General features: G+C 44.4%; 1 protein-coding gene across 1 annotated transcript in view; it reads right to left on the reverse strand.

Annotated features, from left to right (window-relative positions):
• Positions 1 to 22,933, reverse strand: part of LOC138739980 (MAP7 domain-containing protein 2-like) — a 66,184-nt gene extending 43,251 nt beyond the window's left edge. The window contains exons 1-5 of the mRNA XM_069892436.1: positions 22,855 to 22,933; positions 22,362 to 22,754; positions 21,546 to 21,709; positions 9,489 to 9,591; positions 8,510 to 8,605 (exon numbers count right to left, since the gene is read on the reverse strand). Coding sequence (XP_069748537.1) covers positions 8,510 to 8,605; positions 9,489 to 9,591; positions 21,546 to 21,709; positions 22,362 to 22,754; positions 22,855 to 22,933 — 835 coding nt within the window. The remainder of the gene's footprint in view (positions 1 to 8,509; positions 8,606 to 9,488; positions 9,592 to 21,545; positions 21,710 to 22,361; positions 22,755 to 22,854) is intronic.
• Between the last annotated feature and the right edge of the window lie 393 nt (positions 22,934 to 23,326).

A 23,326-nucleotide genomic window follows, 5' to 3' on the forward strand; every position in this document is an offset into this window, starting at 1 on the left:
GCAGAGGGCTGTAAAATCTGGGAAGGGTGGATGGCAGAGAAGGCACTTCCACTTGTTCACAAGACCATCTAAGGCTGTTGTTTCTGGGAATCTCGGAAGTCCAGCCAGAAATTTGGAAGAAGCTTCTACATTAAAAGAGTGGACAGAAGTTACGCACAGATGGGAGCAAAGTTGGGCCCAACACAACAGAGAAAGAGGCAGGAATGAGCGTCAATGGGTGGGATGGTGGGAATAGAGCATGGACTTACTGAGTCAAAATGTGCATCTGTAATGCCCACCCAATGTACTCTGCATCCTATACAACTACTGCAATTACCTGTTTGAGCCGAGTTTTTAAAACATCGCTCAAATGTTTTCCACCAGTTTAATTCCTTCCTTCTCCTTCTAAATCCACCTTCTCACTCAGATCCACTAAAGGGACTGTGATGATGCATTCCACCCACTTACCCCCACCCATCCCCACCAGATTGCACTGTTCAGGAGGCTTCTAGGTCAACACATGGGAATTGATTGAATGGGTGAAATGCAAGCAGCAAAATTTGATTTGGTCATCACAAAACTAAGCTTTTCACTGCATCTCAGGACAAATGAGAATAAACTCTAAACTCTTCACGCTAAATTATTGAAAGACATTAATCAGCAAAATTAAAATAAACCTATCAAACTTCGCATTATTAAGCAGCAAGCTAATGAGAAAGCAATCAGCAAATTGTGGGATTGTGGGGAGTTTGAGAGAGAGAGAGGGACTGTGAGTTGCAGGAGACAGCAGCTTTTGGGAATCTGACACAAAAACAAATGTTGGAAATTGGTGAGTCAACGTCACAGCTGAATGACATTGCTACAGAATTGGCCAGTTGTTATACAAACTGGAGTGACAGGCTATTTGATATTGTTAAAATCAATTGGTGGCTGCAATGCATCAAGAAGGTGAGTTGCTGGTCTTCAAGATACCCATATTTATAATAACCAAGGTCCTTCGGGGTTTTGGAAATAATCTTACCAGTCCCATTTTTCATCTCCCGATTTCCCTGTAGTCCTGATTTTTGCAAATCAGGCATTCCCATTAACATCAACTGTTAACATTTACTGTTAATTTCTACTCTTTTATATTTATTATATATTTTCTCTGATGTGGTCCTTTTATTCATTGTTTGTTCATGTATTTTACATACCTGTAATAAGCAAGAATTTCAGTGTATTTGTACGCTGCACTTAAATATATGATGACAAACTCTCATTATCATCAACTCCCATTAACCTACATTGAGATCATTCACTGCAGACAATTATCCCACCAACCTGCATGTCTTCAGGACAGAGGAGGAAACTAGAACACCACACAGGTTGTACCAGTGGTCAGGATTGAACCCGGATCACTGCCACTGTGAGAGAATGGCTCTACGCACTTCACCTCCGCTCAGTGCCTTTGTCGAATGGTGCAGGACGCCAAAGAAGGCAGAGTGGGAATAGGAAAGAGAATTAAAGTGAAGGCCACCAAAAACCCTGGGTGGCCCCTGCATACTGATGGGGGTCATCAAATGAGTGGTTGGTTTCTACAATGGAGTGGACAGCCACTCATTTCTACAGGATTAGAATATAAAAGCAAGGATGTAATGGTGAGATTTTAATAAGGCGTTGGTCAAACCACATTTGGAAAATTGTGAACAGCTTTGGGCCCCATGTACAAGGAAGGATGTGCTGACATTGGGAGAGGGTCCAGAGGAGATTTACAAGAATAATCCCAGAGATGGGAGGGTTAATGTACGAGCAGCGTTTGATAGCTCTGGGCCTGTACTCGCTGCAGTTTAGAAGGGTGAAGGGGATCTCATCAAAATATATTGAATATTCAGATGGCTGGAGAAGATGTTTCCAGTGGTGGGAGAGTATAGAAACAGAAGGCACAGCCACAGAATAAAAGGACATTCCTTTAGAACAGAGATGTGGAGAAGTTTCTCAGCCAGAGAATTGCCACAGATAGTGGAGGGCACCAAGTTATATTTAAAGCAGAGGTTGACGGGTTCTTCATCAGTAAGGGTGTCAAAGGTTGTGGGGAGAAGGCAGGAGAATGGGGTTGAGAGGAAAAATACATCAACCATGATTTGAATAGGCCAAATGGCCTAATTCTGTTCCTACTTCTTGTGTTACTGTAGAACTTCCCCTCACACATCTCACCCTCCAACTCTGCCACAGAACACTGGCTTGATTCACATTCCCAGTTCTGGCACATGGTCTCCGCCAGTAACACTGCTTCTCCTTCCTCAACTGTTGAGAGTTTCCTGCGGTTCTAGTTTTCATTTCTGACATACTAATGTCACTGTGAAGAAACCTTGTTAGTGCCTCTACTTCCTCAGGAGTTTGTGGAGGTTTGATATGACAACAGAAACCTCTACAAACTTCAACAGGTGTGTAGTGAGAAGTGTGCTGACTGGCTCTATCAGGGCCTAATATGGGGGCACTAATACCTCTGAGTGAAAAGTTCAGCAAAAGATAGTGGATACAGCCCAGTACATCACAGGCAAAACTCTCCCTACCATTGAAAAAATCTACAGGGAACGCTGTCATCGCAGAGCAGCAGCGATCATCAAGGATCAACACTACCCAGGATATGTTCTGTGCTCACTGCTGCCATCAGGAAAGAGGTATAGGTGCCACAAAACTCATAGCACCAGATTCATGAGCAGTTGCTACCCCTCCACCATCAGTCTCCTAAACAACAGACTCAACCAAAGACTCCTTTAAGGAATCTTACCTTGCACATTATTTATTACTGAATTTTTTTTCTGTTTTTCATTTTGCCTACATTTCTTTCTTTATTTATATTTCTTTCTTTATTTATATTTCTTTCTTTATTTATATTTCTCTCTTTTGTATACGTGTCTTTCTTGAGTGCAGTTTTTTTCACCACCATTAAGTAAAAATTCTGCCTGGCCACAGGAAAAAGAAACTCAGGGTTATATGTGATGTCATGTAAATACTCTAACAATAAATCTGAATCATTACAGGCTCAGTCAGTCTGCATTCCCAGCTCCTGACCTCCACAGACCACATTCCAGGCACATGCCACACACATAACAGCTAGTCATAGAGCATCCATATCTCTCTTGACCAAATCAGCAAGCTGGAAACATCGAGTCTTCAGAAAGGGTCCTGACCCTTTAGCATTCCTCTCCACAGATGCTGCCTGACCCGTTGAGTTCTTCCAGCCGCTTGCTGTGTGCTCAGGGTACCAGCATCAACAGTCTTTGTAGGTCTCTGGAAACATATCCTCTTGCCTCTCCTCAAAAACGAGCCTTCATCACAGCACCACCACTTTTATCTAAACATTCCAGCATTCCTCACATTCTAACAGCTCTGCCCTGGGAGACGGGTTTCAACTCAATCAGGGTCAGAGAGCCACTGAAGTTCTACAGCATGATGTGCCCATACCAACCAACTTGCCTATCTGAGCTAGTCCCATATTCCTACATTTGGGCCATGTCCCTCTAAACCTTTCCTATCCAGGTACCTGTCTAAATGCCTTTTAAATCTTGTAAGAAAATGAGCTTATTGTCATATTCATTGCACAATGAACATATGCACCAAAACTCTTACTTACTGCAGCTGAACAGGTTCACTATAAAAAAAAAGACAAAATGAGTGGATTCTTCCTCTCTTTGTGCAAGACATTCATTATTACAACTTAAGGTTGTACACTGAGCCCACTATTCCAAAATCCAATTGTCTAAATTCTATTCTAATCTCTCTTCTAAATGTGATAAATGTCTAACTGAAGAAGGTACACTATATCACATGTTCTGGTTATATCCTTCTCTTTCCAATTTATGGGAAGTGGTATTTCGTACCTTGTCTTTAGTTCTTAATATTGCTTTGACTCCAAACCCTTTTCTTGCTCTCTTTGGAGTAAGTAGGCTAATAGGTTTGATATTGACTGCTTCAGATTCCCATGTAGTTGCCCTCGCCTTCCTTATCGCTAGAAGGGCCACATTAATGAGATGGAAAGATGCTGTCCCTCCCACTCACACTCAGTGGTTGTCTGATAAGATGGCACAGAAAATTAGATGCTCCACTACTGAAATGAATTTTAACTTTCTCTACTGGGTTCTTTTTTTGATTACTTTCAAAATTAGTTAACTTAATTAGTTTCTGGTTTTCAACCCTATTATTTACCTTCTTTTTTATTATTAGTAGTGGACTGTTTGTGTTTAGCCAGTAACCTCCGAAGGGAGGGGATCGATAATTAGTATAGTAGGTATTTTTTTTTAAACTTCTTTTCAATGTAACATAGGTTTCAATAACATTTTTATTATAAGATTCATTAATACTGTATTTTATCTTATTGTCATGTACCTATGTAACATTTATTTGATGAAGCCAATAAAATATTGAAAAAGAAAAGAATGACTAAAACTACAATGGTATACTTAATTGAATTAAAAATATAATAAAAATAGATAATACATTCATTGCAATCCTAGTGAAAAATAATTGACTTTGCAATAGTACAGACAGTCCTTTTGTGGTGTTGGAGCAGTCTGTGATTAGTGTAATGAGGGGAGATTCAAGATCCTAACAGCCATTGAAAGAAACTGTTCTTCAATTTACAGGTGTTGTTCTCTGAGCTTTTGTACCTTCTTCCTAAAAATAGGAGTGAGCAAAGGTGGTGAACAGGGTAATGGGGGTCCTGAGTCCCTGGACTGACTGATCCAGCCCAACAAATCCACCATTCCCCTCCTCGATTCAGTGTACCACTGTGCAGAAGTTTCACCCTGCAGATTAACCAGAAGAAAACTAGATATTCCTTCGCTCAATGAGTCCCAATGCTATTAGTAAAGCTTCAAGAATTGGAACCTTGGCATGAGATACAGCATTAACTGCACTACTTGTGATCAATAGCAACAATGCAAATGGATTTGGCTCCCTGGAGCTAAGTGACTGATGTCCATTTCCAAAACAAAATGAGGCTGATTTCCTTTCGACAAGGACCTTAATTCCCGTAGATGATGGCCTGGTATCTCTCAGTGATGTTTGGGGTGCTTCCCATGATAGAATGTGAGAAGCTCAAAGTTAAACACTGCCATAAAGGAGAAAACAGTAATGAGAGATGTCCAGCCTTGACGCACAAGGAGAAACTAGTGGCTACCTCAGCAGCACCTCCTTGATCAGACCGTCACCCATCATTACTGCAAAGGCTAATTCTATCAGATATTTAATATTACTCGATTGGAAAACTAAATCCTGTGATCAACTTAATATCAGTGATTTTAATTAACTCATTGAAATAATTGGGAGTTAATTTCAATTCATTTCTCTTCATGTTTCAATCACTATCCAGTTCCCAATGAAGAATGCCTGATGTAAAAGATCCTTAAAATAACATTTCCCGTATGACAAAACAGACAACCTTTCCTCCCGTGCCAGGGTTTCCACTTAATTCTGTAGTGGGAAAGTGTGGCAAGAGCAAATTAATTGGGTGACATTCTCCCAAAGTATGAGCCAATTAGATGAAGGCAAAGTTGGCACAATGGCACTGTATGAATTTGAGGCATCACTCTGAAGAGACACTCGCCCATTGCAGAGAGGTCACAATAAACCCAATCAACGAATTCTGTAAATGCTGCAGCATCCTCTGTGAAGCCATGGTGTGTGTAAAATGTCCAGAGAGGTTAGTGCCACAGAATGGAATGTTTCACCTACAGTTGCTTAATGTTACCCTGATTTACGTGATTATTTCATGTCTATTCCTCTTTGGCCACATTTTATGGAACATAGAACAACACAGAAACAGGACCCTCTTTGTCAAATGTGATGCCCAAATCAAACCAAAACTAGAGATTCAAGGGGAGATGTTTAGGATGGAGATGAGGAGGAAAGTGGTGAATCTAGTGAATTTTCTCAATAATAAAAACAGAAATACTGGAGGAACTCAGCTGGTCTCACAGCATCCACAGGAGGTAAAGATATATTACTGGAGTTTTGGGGCTGAGCTCTTCCTCGAGGTCTGAATCATGTCTTGAGGAAGGGCTCACACCAGAAATGCCAGCAATACATCTTTACCTCCTGTGGACACTACAAGACCTATCGAGTTCCTCCAACATTTCTGTGTTTTTACTATAATCAGCAGACTTTTGTGTTTCAGTCTGGCAAATTCTCTGCCCAGGGAAGCATTCAAGGCTGCCTCATTAAATATATAAGACTGAGGCAGATATGTTTTTTTTTTGCCAAGTAGAAGAATTAAGGGTTCTGGGAAAAGGCAAGTAGGTGGAGCTGAGTTAATGACTAGATCAGCCACAACCTTTTTAATGATGGAACAGGCTTGATGAACCTAATGGCCTCCTCCTGCTATTTCTTATATAAAATTCTGCTGCTTGCAGACATCATCTATAAACCCTCTGACTCCTACAGTTACCTTGACTACACCTTTTTCCACACTATCTCCTAGGAGGATGATATTGCTTTCTCTCAATACCTCCATCTCTGCTACACCTGCTTCCAGGATGAGGCCTTCTATTCCAGGACATCCGAGATGCTCTTCTCCTTCAGAAAATGTCGTTTTCCCTCTACTGCCATAAACTTAGCGCACACCCACAATTCCTCTATTTCTCTTTCTCCCCCCTCCTTCCCTCAGATGTAACAAAGACAGGGTTCACCTCATCCTCACCAGCCTCCACATCTAACATATAATGCTCCACAATTTCTGCCACATACAATATGATCTCACCACCAAATGTATCATCCCCTTCTCTCCTCACTTTCCGTAGGATCATGCTCTCCACAACTCCCTCGTTCACTCATCCCTTCCCACCAATCACCCCCTGGTACATATCCCTGTGACTGCAAGAAATGCTACACTCCCATTACACCTCATGTTTGGGGCCCCAAATAATCTTTCCAAGTAAGGCAAAAAAATCACCTATGAACTTGTTGGGGTTATTTACTGCATCTGGTGCTCACAACATGACCTCCTCTACATCAGAGAGAGAAGACGCAGATTGGGGAGGTCCCTTCATTAAGCACTTTCACTCTATCCACTGCAACAACAAGGATCTCCCTGTGACTAAACACTTCAATTCTACATCCCACTGACGTGTCTGTCCATGGCCTTGTGTATGGCCAGGTTGAGACCACTGTAAACTGAAGGAACACCCCGTGTTCTGTCTCAATAGTCTCCAACTGATGACATCAAATTCTCCAACTTCCACTGACCCCTTCCCCCGTTCTCTTGCTTGCCCTCATCCCACTGATTTCTTCGCCCTGAGGGTGTTGAATCTGTGGAATTTGTCGCCACAGATGACTGTGGAGGCCATCACTGGGTCTATTAGAGTGGGGGCTCTTGATTAGTCAGGGTGTTCAAGGTTATGAGGAGGAGGCAGGAGAATGGGGTTAAGAAGAAAAATATATCAGCCACAATTTGAATAGTGAAGTTGTTTCAACAGGCTGAATGGCCTAATTCTCCTCTGTATCTTATGGTCTACAAGAACAGATAAAGTGAATAAAGTTTTGAAATGGATATTAGATTAATAAAAAGTAAAGAGGACTGTGTGAAACAACACTTACAAAATGTTATAATCACCTTTGGTTTTCCTTACACTGCATCCTCTTCACCAGTGAAGGAAGCAGTAGAATCCGATAAATAGGTTTCACCAAAGACCCCCAAACGTCAAAAGTAACCAGATCATGGTTGGCCTGACCTGAGGATCAGCCTCCACTGGCCGGTGAGGAACCTGTCACTCTCAAGCTCTGACTTGGACTTGCTGCTCAAACATTCAGACAGAAATGCCGGGGTCCCTCCGAGGATCCCAAATCTGTGGGGCTCTCTGCAAGTGGGAGGAGATAGGAAAGGGAGGGGAGTGGGAATGCAGACTTGGGGTGAAACCAGATCAACCATGCTCTCGGTAATGGCGAGGCCAGGCTAGAGGGGCCGAAAGGACCCACTGATACACTGTGTGTGCTCTGTAAGTGGAGTGAGGTGTGGCCCCAACCGACGCCTGTTTCATTGGGGGTTATCTCAAACCCCGGGCGCGTTCCTGTCCTTGGAGCGCAGCGTTCAGTCCGCGGCAGAACCTGGGCTGGGGGACCAGCGCGCTGGATCGGTCGCGGGGAGGCGGTTCAGTGGGGCCAACCCACCGCAGTGGGCAGCACGACCACTTGTCTCTCTCGGGGGTAGGCGGGGACAGGAGGAAGTGTGGAGATATTCGCGGCAGAAGCTGCGAGCTGTGGCTGCAAGGACACGTCGGTTAAAACCTTTTGCTTGGACACGAAACAAAAAGACACAAGGATTCTTTAATAGTTTCCACACTGCACACACATGCATGTCCTGGTATCAAGCACCCAAAGTACAACGACACCATGCTGACTGACTACGGAGCGAAGAAATACAAAGAAAAAGCAATCAGAAACCAAACGAACAGCGACAAGCACCGGGGAGGAGGAGAGTGGGCGGGATACAGTTGGTTGAACAAGTGGACCACGCACTAATGACAGCAAGATAAAGAGTAACTTTCCCAAATACCAGTCTTAGAAGCAGCAGCGTCAAAGACGACGGGCTCTGGAGGATAGGTGTTGGCTGCTACATCTAGAGGAGGGGGTGGGGCATTTTCTGATTCACCTACACGACACAGAATTGGAAATAAAGTCAATCGCAGAACAGTATCATTGCTCACACTTCAACCGACAGCTCATGACAAGCAAATTCAGACCCTGGCTCCTCGCCCTCAATGCCTGGGTTTCTCCCAGTGTGTTATAACCTCAGAAAAATGGCCCATGTCTCGCTCGTTCCTGCAGTTCCCTAATTCGCCCAATGCCCCCTTTCTGGCTCAGCACAATTCGGTCTATTCACCGGCCCATGTTCTCCCCCCGCGGGGAAGCGGGGGCGGGGGGGAATCGACTCATCTCTGCACGGGAGGCACTGCAGAGGGGACTGCATCCGCAATCCGACCTTCCCAGGCTGCCGGCGTTTTCAGTGACTTGCTCAAATTGGGCAGAGGTCGGAGTCTGTGCTCAGCAAATACACTATCCGAGCGGAGATGAATGAATTGCTTCGGAGAGGCCAGAATTATGCACATAATGGTGTGAAAACATCCAAAGGGAGGTCACTAGAACTGTAAGTGGATCCAAAGATCCCCCTTTAATATATCTGGCCCAGATAATTAAATGCAATGTAGTTTTCAATCACTGAAAATCCAGAGATTTTCAGTCACTGCACCGAAGGCGTGTGCCAAATAAAAGCTTTTGGGGGGGGGGGGGGGGGCTGGAGACGGAATGTAGGGCTGAGCAAAGAAAAGACGTCCACATGGTGGACGGGATGCGGAGGGAGGGGGGCACAGAGCCCCGCTCGGTGAACTCAATCAGCTTGCCTCTTCTGAAATCAGCGGCTGCTTTGCATCGGCGACAACCTGAAGCGCTGGGTGCAGCCAGAGCCGCTCTCAGGCAGGCCGCACGCACTCCTGTCATCCTGCAAGCTGCAATGCAGTCCGCGTGGGTTCACTCACCATCTCTGGATGCTGCTGCTCCTCCCCAGGACCATCTCTTCTGCCGCTGCTCTAACTGGTGGTTACGTTCTAAAGTGCGACGCATCATGGCTTCGTGACGCTCCTAGCATTGCATGCAACAGACAAAAACAAGAGCGCCCGTGTCAGTGGATTCACTTTGACTGGATGTGGGCGCTGTTCGCGTGCTCGAACGAAAGCCAAAAGGAGAGCTCACGCAAAGGTAACAACGTTCAAGGTTGCAGAATTCAACCCAAAACAAGCCACAAAACGACTTACCATCCCAAACCTCCTGACAATGACACCATGCCCAAGAGCAAGACTGAACAGTATAGGATGCTGAACTTCTATGCAAATAGCAGTCTACATCAACAGCAGCATCTGCTGTCATAGGTTTGAACATCATCGGAGATTCTGACTGCATCCGCTCATGAATAATACTCCAACAAGCATTAACCGCAAGGCAATGAGAACTAGTGCAGGGGATCAATAGCTGCATCACTGAGTGGGATCCTTAACACGAATGCCAGCCAACCTGTCCAGACGGTGCACATCTATCGCAGACACTCGCACAAACTGGTTGCATTTTTAATAAACTACATTTCCAGTAAAAAAAATAAACTCGAATGTTTCTATCATTGATCCAAACATTAACTTTTGAAAAGATGCAAGAATCTGTTCAACGCTTTAGCAAATGGCATAGCAGTCACCTTGAAGATTTGAAGGTGATTTGTTCCTACCATGGACAATAAACAAGAAGAAATACTGTAGGAGAACGAGTTAACCATGTCGCCCGTCCAGCCTGCTCTGCCATTCAATTGGCTAATCTGGCCTTGGTCTCAGCTTCACTTATCTGTCTGTTCCCCATAACCCTCAATTCCCCGGTCTTCAAAAATGCATTAATTAGGCAGAGAACTCCTCAGAATCACTACTCTCTAAGAGAAGCAGTTCCTCCTCATTTCTGTCTTAAATTACTCTGGAGATTATGTCTCCTAGTTCTCATCTCATTTGCCTCTGGAAACAACCTCCTTGTTTCAATTCCTTTCATAATTTTATATGTTTCCATAAATTCCCTTCTCATCCCACCAAACTCCAATGAGTATGGTCCCAAGTGATTCACTCTCCCCTCATCTCCAGAATCAACTTAGTGACCTCATCTGTACCATCTCCAAAGTCAGTCTATCTTTTCATAAGTAGAGGCCAGAACTACAGCCTCACCACTACCCTGTACAGTTAGAGCAAAAATTCCTTCCCACCCCCTCTGAGATTCAACCGGGACGACACAGCATGGCGGTTAACACAATGCTGTTACAGTGCCAGTAACCCGGGTTCGAATCCAGCACTGCCTATAAGGAATTTGTACATTTTCCCCTGTGACTTTGTGAGTTTCCACCAGGTGCTCTGGTTTCCTCCCACCCATCAAAATGTACCAGAGTGTTGATTAATTGGATGCAATTGGGCAGCATGGGTTCATTGATCGAAGGACTGTGCTGTATGTCTAAATTTTAAAAAAAATTACTATTGAAGGCCAATATCCTATTGGCCTTCTTGATTACCCACTGCCTGCAAACCAACTTTTTGTCATCCATCCACAGAATACCAAAGTAGGGATTGTTACTGCTTCTCATAGGGACAGGAATGAGAGCCAGAGTTGTGTGTGGTGTGACGCACGGGCAGTATGTACATATTCTGAGGCAGCATTCACGCACTGAATGGGACCTCCGTGACCAGGTACTGCATGGCCCTGAGGGAGTAAGGTCGAGGGTCTGCAGGCACTCGTGGTGAGGACAAGGTGGCCAATCCTGAACATTCGCTCGATCCTGTCCTCACACACCATAGCTGTAGCAGGCGCCATTCCCAAAAATAACCAGTGGCCATTCCGTGCTGGCACATTCTACTCCCAATATCCCCTACTCCTTGGAAGGATGCAGGCACCACTCTGCATCCTGGTCAGAACATTGGGTCACATTCACGAGGAGCCCCTTCACACAGTGGTGGCAGTGGTTCAAGACAGCAGCTCACCATCAGCTTATCAGAGCAGAAGGGAATGGTGATGACCAGAGGCCATGTGCATGAATGCAAACTCTACCTCCTCTTCTCTGCTCTCAAGAGCCACTCTTTCCCTCTCTCACATCTCTTCTCCCACCACCAGACCCTCCCTATTATCCTCCTACCACTGCAGCTCCTCAGCTCTCTTGTCCCCTACTCACCACCCACATGGTATCCAGGTCCCATCTGCCTACCCCTGACCCTCCCTTTCAACACATTGCTGAGCCAGACAGCTGGTAATCCCTGTCCAGCATCTCCTTCTCTTGCCCACAGCATGAATCCCCCTCCCTCCACCAAGTGACACAGTGACCCCAAGTTCTGAGCAAACACAGTACTGCTTGTGAATGTTTCTGGTGAAAGAAGCATCAATGAGGACGGCAGAAGCTTCAGGAAGTGTCTGCGAGCAGTGTCATGAGGTGGCATGTCTTGATCATCAGCAAAGGGGATCATCGATCGTGCAGCTGAGTAGAGGAACACATCTGCTCGAGAAATTCAGGCTGAGCAGATCCAGTGGGAGAAAGTGGATGGTCGACGTTTCAGGCTGGAACACTTCATCAGGGCATTCCAGTCGTATGTTCTATGGTGTATCTGCCACAATAAGATGTTTGGTGCACCTGAACATTGTGTATGACAATAAACTCATTGTGTTCATCTAAAATGGGTTCCCACAGTGCTGGTTTAACAGCAATGGGAGTCAGGAGGGGTAAAAATCAGGCAGCTGCACCCAGGTAACCAGCACAATTCCCTCTCACAACATCCTGTACCCCAAGGGATGTTCATGAATTTTCGCGGAGAACTCCATCACTTTGCCTGAGCATTTACATCTACAGAGGGGCCTGTTTCCATTCTGTGGTTAGCAGGAAAACAGGATTTAGGATAACACTGCACCTTCTCCTCAAGAGGTCTCACAATTCTCTTCAGCAAATGAAGTCTATGTAATGTGGGGTGATGTGGCATCAAATGCATGGAGTGAGTCATCCCACAGTTTACACCAGGCTGGCAGAGCAATAAGTGGAACCACACACATGGTGCAAGGCAGCAAAACCCTTCAGTGGGAAAACCAAGTATTCTGCAAGGTGCTGTTGGCTCACATTTTTCAAACATTGCCATGAGGTTCTTCACATTGTGTCGGAAAATTGGACAGTCCCCTAACGCACCAGGTTTCTCACTGCCTTTATATTACTCACCACTCTCCCAGACAGTCACTACCCATCTCAAGATTCGTGATCAGGAGCTAGGGTACTAGCAACTGGGCTGGGGCGAACCCCCACTCTCAACAAAACTGCCAACATCCTAAACGAGCCCATCACCCTGGTCGCAACCTCTTGTCACTGCTATCTTCAACAGCTATCAGGCTCTTGAATCTTTCCTTGTTACACTTATCAGGCACTGCTCCAACCCCACAAAAGGAATGTCTGCACTTTTGCTGTCACTTTTAGAGCACTGTGGATATTTGTTATCTAGATTTTTTTTGTATTTATTGTCTCTTTTTAATTCAATTAAGGATCCCATTATATTGGTTCTCCATTTGTTTCTGACGTTTTTTTAGAAACTAAACAAAGCACTAATTCGGCTGCAGCAGTAAGAATTTTGGTGCAAATATATATTGTACAACGTGCATGACAATAAACATTCTCTCACTAACAAATCAATTGAACAGACTTCCTGAATCAAGAAAAAAAATGCACATGAGGAACGAAATGTTACATGAAGAAAGCAGCTGTACTGAAGTAGAGCCTTGCATATTCTGCAGTGCTGGTGAGCAATTCAAGCAAGAATAATTGACACATTTCTCTGCCTTTGGAAAACAGTCATGAATAATCAATGTGCATCTTTTCTGTTTTCATGACTCCCTGGTATTTCTCCTGGATTTCTTATGCAGAGTCGCATTTCATTATAGATTTATGGAAAAGGGAAAAATCATGTGCAATTGCATCAGTATCTGGTCCAGAAAGTGTACCTGGCCGACGACTGAAAATCTGTGCGGATCAACTGACCAATGTTTTCATAGATATCTTCCACATCTAACTCTGACAGGACATGGTAACCTACCTGTTTCAAACCGGCCTCAATTGTACCAGTGCCCAAGAAGAGTGTGGTCTTCAACTACCAACCAGTGGCACTCACATCCACAATAATGAAGTGTTTTGAAAAGTTGGTGTTGAAGCGTATCAGCTCCTGTCTGAGCAGTGACATGGATCAGTTCCACATTTGCCTACTGCAGCAACAGATCTACAGCAGATTCCATCTCATTGGCTCCACACAAAACCCTGGACAGCAAAGATACATACGTCAGGATGCTCTTTATTGACTACAGTTCAGCATTCAACACCATCATTCCCTCAAAATAGATCCATAAACTCTAGGACCTGGACCTCAATACACCACTGTGTAATTGGATTCTGGATTTCCTCACTTCCGGACCCCCAGTTAGTGCAGAAAGGCAAGAACATCTCCTCCACAATGTTCATCAGCACCAGAACACCACAGGGTTGTGCACTTATTCCCCTGCTCTATTCGCTTTAGACCTAGGATTGTGTGGCTCAGTACAAATTTGCCGATGATACCACAGTAGTGGGGTGTATAAAAAAGGGGTGATGAGTCAGCATACAGGAGGGAGATGGTGTACTAACTACAACTTCACATTCAACATCTCCAGAGATGCAAGATCCAGTGATCATTGGAGAGGTGGAGAGGGTGAGAAAATTTAATTCCTGGGAGTCACTATCTCAAAAGGACCTTTCCTGCACCCACCATACTAATGTCATTGTGAAGAAAGCACATCAGCGTCTCTACTGCCTCAGGAGTTTGTGGAGGTTTGGTATTATATCAGAAAGCTTGGCAAACTTTAACACATGTGTAGTGGAAATGTGCTGACTGGCTGCATCACAGCCTGGTATAGGGACAGCAATGTGTCAAATGGAAAGCTCTGCAAAAGGTAGTGGGACACAGCCCAGTACATGACAGGTAAAACTCTTCATACCATTGAGAAAATCTATATGGAATGCTGCCGTTGGAGAGGATCAGCTATCATCAAGGGTTCACACCACCCAGGAGATGCTCTATTCTTGCTGCTGCCATCAGGAAAGAGGTATAGATGCCAAAAGACATACCACCAGGTTCAGGAATAGTTGCTATCCCTCCACCATCTGACTCCTCAACAACAAACTCAATCAGAGACTTATTTAAGGACTCTTACTTGGCACATTGTTTATTACTGAATATTTTTTTCTGGATTCTTGCAGTCATTTTGTTTACATTTCCCTCTTTTGTAAACATTGTTTTCTTGCCTACATTTGCACGACCAATAAGTAGAAATTCCACCTGGCCCACAGGTAAAAGAATCTCAGGGTTGTATGTGATGTCATATATGTACTCTGATAATACATTTTGACTTTTAACTTTGTATGACTTCCAGGTAATGGAGGAGCAGTTCAATCACACTCCTCACTCCAAGAGTTCCTTGCACTGGCTATTAAATTAACTGGACAAGGAAGATGCTCAGAAAACTGAGCAACAGCAATGAACAACAATTTTTTTAAAAATGTTTGCTTCCTGAAAAAATTGGGGATTATGATAGAAAACTTCAAGCTGAACACAAAGATAATTTTAGATTTGCTACATCACATAGGAAGTTGGAGAAACATTAAATTACCGTAACTTTTATTGAATTTAGCATGTCTAATAATACATTGCGTTAGTTCAAACGATCTAAAAATGTTTTGCTGCCTATTTCCATTTGTATTCAGTATCGGATACCTCTCCTGTTGTGTTAGTGTCCAACAATAGTCGGCCAGCATTGATGGATTCTAGATGTCCTGATAATCACTTTTCCATGGTCACCATGTTCGTCACTGACTGTACAAAGATCAGCAGGGAAAAAGTCCAAGTGCGAATGCAGAAAATGAATTTTCAATGACATATTGCACTTCATGATTTTTGTATGCTTGAAGTAGAAGTAGACTGACTTATGACAGAAAAATCAGAAAAATAAGTCATATCTAAAATAAAATGTGTGATAGGAAATTTTTAAGGCAATTTTCATGATCTGCAGTCCAAAATCTATAAAATACACCAAAAGTGTTCAGGAAGCAAATTTTTTGCTGCTCAGAGTAATCTGCCAACCAATGAACACCCCTGACAGACAGCTACTTACACTGATCACCTATCAATGACCCGTCTCTTCGACCTGTTAGAATAACGGCCAACAGGCAAAACACACTGGCTGGCAGAAGAGCCTGCTTACATCTCAGTAACTTCAGCAAAAGGCTCTGATATTTCAAAACCCAGGCATGGCGCTGACTGCGACAGGAGCTTGTCCTCAAGCAACCTCTCTATGGTGGATATCCCTTCCACAGACCCCTGTCCAACTCCTCCTCCTCCCAACCTGTTCTCAATATACTAGCTATATCCCCTTTGCACTCTTAGACTTGATGTAGGGTTTGTTACAGAGTCCAGAGGACCCCAAAACCAGCAGCGATAAATATGCACCACAACACAAAGGGTTACTTCAACAACAGTAGTTTTTAATTATATTTGAACAGAAAAACAGAAATAAACATTAACTTATTACTAACCTACTTAATCCCCCCCTCTAATACTAAGCGCAGGTGTGTGTAATGTGTATTTAAGATTAGAAAAGTTATTTGGATCACAGTCCAATCTCACTTGGTTGCAGGCAATTCTTGTACTATGCACAGAAGTTAGCATTAACAAAGTTCATCAATCTTTGGTGCTTAGCAGGCAAATGGTTACCACTCAGGAGAGTTCTTGTTGGTTTTTTGAGAGAGATTCCTTTTGTTCCAGGACATCCGCACCCGATTCCTTTCCAATCAGTCTTGCTGACGAAATTTGCCCCCTTCAGGGTTCTCCTGATGATCCTCCTTCTTTCAGGTCACCTTTCATACAGCCAGTCTTCTCCTTTGACCAGACAGTCTTCGAAAGGTTTGCCAGCTTTGTCCTTCAGGAACTGATTTCTGTCTCCTTTCTCTCTGTTTCACACCCTCCCTCTCTGAGAGCAAAACTGTTCTGTCTGCTTGCAAAAATCACATGCTCTCCCAGGCAAGCTGTATGTTGATACTTCGTTGCAGAATGCTTTTTGCAAAAGAGCAAAGGTCCTGCAAATATTCTGTGTTTTAAAATGTGTGTGCAAGTTACTCTAGCAATTCCTCCCAAACCATATCTAAATACTCTGTCACAGGTTCCATCATGCAATTTTGACCAGTCTTTCATCCCCACCGATGCTGTTGACCATGAAGTTCCTTCAGATTCCAGTATCTATATGACACCCATATTCCTTCTTCATCGCCTTGTCAACCTGTGCTAACATCTTCAGTGAACTCTGGATGCTCAATATCCCCTGCCCCCAACATTCACTGTGTAGTTCTACCAAAGTACATTATGCCGCACAAAATATCATCTGCCTTTGCTCCTTCTTAGCAATTGATCAAATAATCAGCTATAAAGAAGGTACTCCAACACCTCTACTTTTCAAAGGGACCAAGGAGATTTGGCATGTCATCATGAGCCCTGTGTAAAGTTACATCACAGTTTGGCTCCAACTCAATCCACAAATTTGCTGATGTCACCACAATTGTCCGTATTACAAGAAATGATGAGCCGGAATACAGGGTGGAAGGGTTGCATCACAGCCTGGTTTGGGAATTCATCAGCCCAAGAATGCAGATTGCCAGGGGCAATACAGGCTCTGACCTCCCATCCATTGCAGACATCTCTGTGAGGCCAATCATCAAAAATTACTCCAACCATCCTGATCCCAACCTTTTCTTACTGTTCCCTTCAGGCTGAAGTAATAGAGAAGCCTAAAGTCCAGCAACTGTTGGCTTAAAAACACTTTATTTCCAATAACTAATAGCTCTCCCTTGTTACACTAATCCAATATCACAAAAGGACTATGTGCACTTTTTTTGCACTAGTATAACTATGAGGTTTACTATCTATTTTACTGTATTTATTACCTCTTTTTAATTAAATTATAACATTGTGGTTGTTTTGTTTTACAAAGTACCTTTTGCCTGCAGCACATAAGCATTTAAGTGCAGATATAGATAGATATACTGTACAAAAATAAATCAGGGTGCCCATTCCAAAGGACATGGTCATAGGTTACCATATATTACCACGTCTCTCTCACACACACACACAGTGTTTTTGAATTAAACAGTGTTGCCAAAACAACAGATACAAACCATGTCCTCCTTTGGACTGGCCACGTGCTCTGACTGGTTGTGTCACTGTCTGGTATGAAGGTGCCAATTGCACAGGACAGGAACCGGCTACCAAGGATGTAAACTCAGTCAGTGCCATCATGGACAGCTTTAAGAGGTGTTGCCTCAAGAAAGCAGCCTCTATCATCAAAGACTCTCACCACCCAGTCCATGCCCTTCTCTCACTGCAGGAAGAAGGGGCAGGAGCCTGAAGACATGCACTCAAAGTTATGAAAACACTTTCTTCCCCTCCACCATCAGATTTCTGAATGGACAATGAACCTATGGACACCACCTCACTTTTTCTCTCTTTTGAAATATTTTTTTTAAATCTTATATTTACAGAATTGTAATTTATAGTGATTTTGGACTTTGTTCTGCACAATTCTACTACCACAAAACAACAAATTTGTGACACATGTTCAAGACAATAAACTTGATTCTGATTAACTCATTCCCATCATTATCAACAATATACAACAACCTAAGACTATTTTGCTCACTGTCATTCCCAGTCATCTCCACCCTGCAAACACATTTCTGAAACGGCCACTAAATCAAACCTCTTCACGATTTGTGCTACAAACTCATTGACCTCATTTTGAATACGACAGATACTCAGATAGAATGCCCTCACACTCATTGACTTTTTACAATCGAATTGCAAGATGGTCCCTTTTGCCTCTTGCATTTGATTTTTAAATTTTTTTAAAATTTAAATTTAGACATAGAACATAGCAACAGGCCCTTTTGGTCCATGAGCCTGTGCCGTCCGATTACACCCAATTGACCTAAACCCCCATTACATTTCGAACAGTGGGAGGAAACCCACGCAGACATGGGGAGAACATCCTTACAGTCAGTGTGGAATCTGAACCCTGGTCCCGATTGCTAGCACTGCGCCAACCGCTCCAACAGTTTGTGCTTTCCACTTTTACTTTTCCCTTTTTCAACTTGATTCTGGCTCTATTTCACTTCCTCTTCTTTCTACATGAACTCCCACCTCCCCTACAAAATTAGTTTAAACCCTCCCCAGAAACATAACCAAACACCTCCCGTCACCCCCATCAAGGACATTAATCCCAGTCCTGCCTAGGTAAAGACCGTCTGGTTTGTACTGATCCCACCTCCACCAAAATTGGTTCCAATCCCCCAGCAATCTGAATATATCCCTCCTGTACCATTGCTTAAGCCACCATATTCAAGGGCAGTTTCTCTCCTGCTATTATTAGTCTTGAATGAACCTCCCAGTGGTTCAAGACAATGGGTTCCACTGTTTAACTGGATTTTCCCTTCAACACTATACCATGCACATTTGAGTAATTCTATGCTTTTATTCTTTCACTACCTGCTCTGCTATGTCCATGTTGACTTGCCTGGATAACATGCAAAGTTTTCACTATATCTCATTCCATGTGACAAACAATTCAATTCATCTAATCCTTACTGACTAAAAAATAGGTCATTTGTCCCACATTTCTGGACAGGATGGTGTCAACATTTGTTCAATGAGACACACAGGAGACTGTTGACACTGGAATATGAAGCCAAACACAATCTACTGGAGGAACTCAGCGAGTAGAGCAGCATCAGTGGAAAAGAGAGAATGGACGATATTTCAAGCCAAAATCCTTCATTAAGTCTTATAGACTTGATGAATTTGACCATTCTTCCCCCTCCCCCACTGATGCTCCTTGATTCACTGAGTTCCTCCAGCAAATTGCTTTACAGTTTGAGCATTTCCAGGCTTTGAATAGAGTACCGAAGGAGAGAAGTCACACTGAACTACTTTCATAAAAGACTGGCCTGGTCTCAGGTGGAGGTCTGTGCTGTTTGGAAAGCCCCATTGTAGGAAGTGTGTATGGAGGAGGTCTATGTGAATGGCTCTTAGGCTGAGGGATGAGGTTATGATAATAGAATGGAGTAGAAGGAAATGTATTCTCTGAAGCAGAGAAGCCCAAGAGAAGTTTCAGTGGAAGGATACAAAACCATGAGGGGCTGGCACAGTGGGAGGCTGTTCCTGGATTAGTCGAGGGGAGGAGGTCATAAAATAAAGAGCAGGAGAATGAAGATTAACGTGAACAAAAACTTTTATACACAGCATATGTGGACTCTGGAACACTGCGTGGGGCAATTTCTATTGTGGCCTCTCAATGGGGACACGGAAAACCTACTGTAGAGAGGAACCCTGCAAGGCTTTGAAGAAGTGGTTGTGGACGGTGCTAGAAAGTTGATCTGGCAAAAAAGCAAAGGTAAGAACGGCCTTCTTGTGTGTTGCAACCATTCTGTGATATAATTGAATGTTTTCTGATAAACCTGCGTAGTGACTTGGATTAATCTGCTACCGTAAAGACGCAAGGTAGCACTGGTTCTCTTTATATTCTGCATTTGGCCATTTTGTGTCCTTGCCTGCACATCCCTTTTCATTCAAGGTACCTCAAATGTTCTTATTATGCAGGACTTTGTCAAATAAATTCTGAAAGGTTACTTTATCAACATCAACAACACCAGCCAGCAATTCTTCCCAATACGTTAACAGGTGCAGACCTGGAAGAGCAGGGAGTGAAGGCACAGCACTCCTCCACAGGGTTCTACCACCTGGTGATTCACCAACACCCCCAGATAGGTTTAAAAGTCCTGTAGAAGAGTCTGGCTGTGTTTTTTTTTTATAGAACCTACAGAGTTCATTGCCATAGATAGCCCCATGCATGACAGGTTGCAGGTTCCAGGGGAGCAGTGAACCACCACAGGTCAGCAGAGTAGGAGAATACCCCTGCTAAGAAGGAGTAGCCTGGAATAGGCCCCTGCAGGGTGGGAGACCACTGCAGCAGACCAGCAAAAGGATCAGTGACCAAAGGACTTGCACCGTCTACAAGCTGCAGGAGTCTGGTGGAATCAAGTATTATGACCCGGATCCATGATGGCAAGCAGGGCTCTTAAAGAACCTTGGATGCTGACAGCTTCCTGACTTTGGGACTTAGAAACAGGGGCAAAGGAAATGGCTTGGATACCCGGAGCTCAGGTTCATTGCTGGACCAGCCAGAGGCCGTGCTGCCTTGGAGATTACAGGAGCACAGGAGGCAGCAACATCAGAGGAGGTGGTGGGATCACCGGACACTCCATGTCTCTCAGGGGACCCTCTTTTGTTTCTCATTCTCGTCTTGATAGTGACCCTGGATTAGTGGTGCCTCTGTGTGGCTTTACAGGACAAACAAAGGACAATAAATCATAACAAGAGAATCTTGAATATTTAAGCAATTATAAAAGTAAATCACTTTGTGAAATCTAAATAAATAATGCAGAGACACTACAATATTCTGGTCGCCCAACGTCGGGAAGGATGTCATTAAGATGGAAAGGATGCAGAAAAGATTCACAAGGATGCTACTGGGACCAGAGGGCTAGAACTGTCTTCCTGGAGTGTCAGAAGGTGAGGCTGACCTTATAGAGGTTTATAAAATCAGGATTAGGTGAATGGTCACTGTCTTTTTCCCAGGGTAGGGAATCTAAAACTAGAGGGCATAGATTAATGGTGAGAGGGCAAAGATTTAAAAGTGATTGGAGGGGCAACTTATTCACACAGAGGGTGGTGGATATGCAGATTGAGCTGACAGAGGAAGCGGTAGAGGCAGAGACCGTTACAACATTTAAAAGACAGTTGGACAGCTACATGGAGAGGAAAGTTTTCCAGAGGTATGAGCTAAATGCAGGCAAAACAGGACTAGCTTAGCAAGACCATGGTGGAGTTGGCCAGGAGACTTATCTCCATGATTATTACACGCACCTTCTCTTCTTCACACCTCTGCCTCCTCTTCTCCTCCACAGCCACCCGACGCCGCTCCTCGCGCTGGCGCTGTTCTTCCAACTTCCTCCACCGCTGCTCCATCTGCCTCTCATAGAGCAGGCGCGCCCTTCTCTCCTTCTGCAGGATCTGCTGCTCCCTCACAGCTGGCAGGAGACACCAGAGTCAGGGCCAGGAGCACAACACCACAGCCAACAGCAGAGCAACCGACAGCAGAGTCCGCAAAGCAATCCTTCAGTTACTGCTGGAAACCAATCGTTGAGGACTGAAACATGCGAAGGATCGAAAAAGGATGCAGAGTATTAAAGCCATAATCCCTGAGGCAGACCAGTGAGTGTTCTGCAGGGCAGCACAGGAGATGCTCACTGCCAGGGCAGTGCACAGTGAGGGACAGGGAGTGATACTTTGAAGACAAGCTTTCCAAGCACTTTCTTCATCACCCTATCCACCTGCTTCATCATTTCCTCAAATCTCTGCCAGCAACCTTAGTCTCGATGGTCAACATCACTACCCAGGACCTTCTGGTCACCATCCAAGCCCTGGCCTGATTTAACCAACTCAAGTGCAATGCTTCACACTAGACTGAGTTAAATCCCATCTGTCATTCCTTGGGCCACTTTCCAGATCTGTTGCAATTTCAGATAACCTATTTCACTGTCCACTATATCACCAACATTGGTATCCACTGCAAAACTCACTAACCCTGCTAACAATTTGTCATCTAATCAGTGGACCCAGCACAGATTCTTGTGACACAGTAGTGGTCACAGGCCTCCAACCTCAGTAACAACCCTCTACCTCTATCTCCCACCATCAAAGCCCCATTCAATTTGACCTTCCGGTCTTGAATGCTTCTAGAGCTGATGGGTGGCTGGCATTGCAGTGGAAATAACAATGCATTTAGTTGGTCCGGGAGGGGGTGGTCATCACATGAATGTGCTGGGGCTTCTGCAGGGGCTTTTACCTGTTGCAGCATCACTGGGCGCTCTCCAGATTTGGGAAGCTGAACACACTTACAGTCCCTTGGCTTTTTCTCACTCAGTGGTCTAGACCTCCCAGTGTTGTGCATAAGCTGGGATGCAACCTTCCCAAACATTGAGAACCAAACAGACTCACCCAGAGACCTGTCTCGCTCCTCTCGCCTTTCCTTGGCCAATTTTTGACGATCATCTCTCTTTGCCTGGTGGACATCTAAAATCACAAAGACTAGTCAAAGCTCTGCCAACAGGAGCAGTGGGTGAGCAGTAACAGTGAAGTTCAGATCCCATTCCTCCACAGTCCATTGTATTACTCGGTGCTTTCAAATTGCAGCACCCGGGTAGCCTTCCTGGGACCCGAGTGCGATTACTGGTCATGGGTGCAGGATGCATCTTTCAAATCGCAGCCAGACCTACCTGTTAAATTGTCAGCTTGGTGATTTAAGGGGGATCCTGTCCCCGCGATGACATGTTGAGTGATTTAAGGGGGATCCTGTCCCCGTGATGACATGTTGAGTGATGCGTCACGCACTCACAGGAACTATTGGCTGTCAGTCTCCCCACCCTCAACACACTGGCTGTCAGTACCCCTCCCCCTGTCAGTCGCCATCCCTCCACCATCAGTCGCCACCACCCCAAATCAAGCGATGAGCCATTGCCACGAATGCGGGGGGGGGGGGGGGGGGGGTGGGAGTGGTTGCTGCTGTGATGTGCTGCTCCGGTTTGCGGTGACGCAGGAGTGCAGGGACAATGGTCATCTTCCTTACCCTTAATCTCCCAGGCCAC

Source organism: Narcine bancroftii, chromosome 7 (assembly GCF_036971445.1).
Source record: "Narcine bancroftii isolate sNarBan1 chromosome 7, sNarBan1.hap1, whole genome shotgun sequence".
NCBI lineage: Eukaryota > Metazoa > Chordata > Chondrichthyes > Torpediniformes > Narcinidae > Narcine > Narcine bancroftii.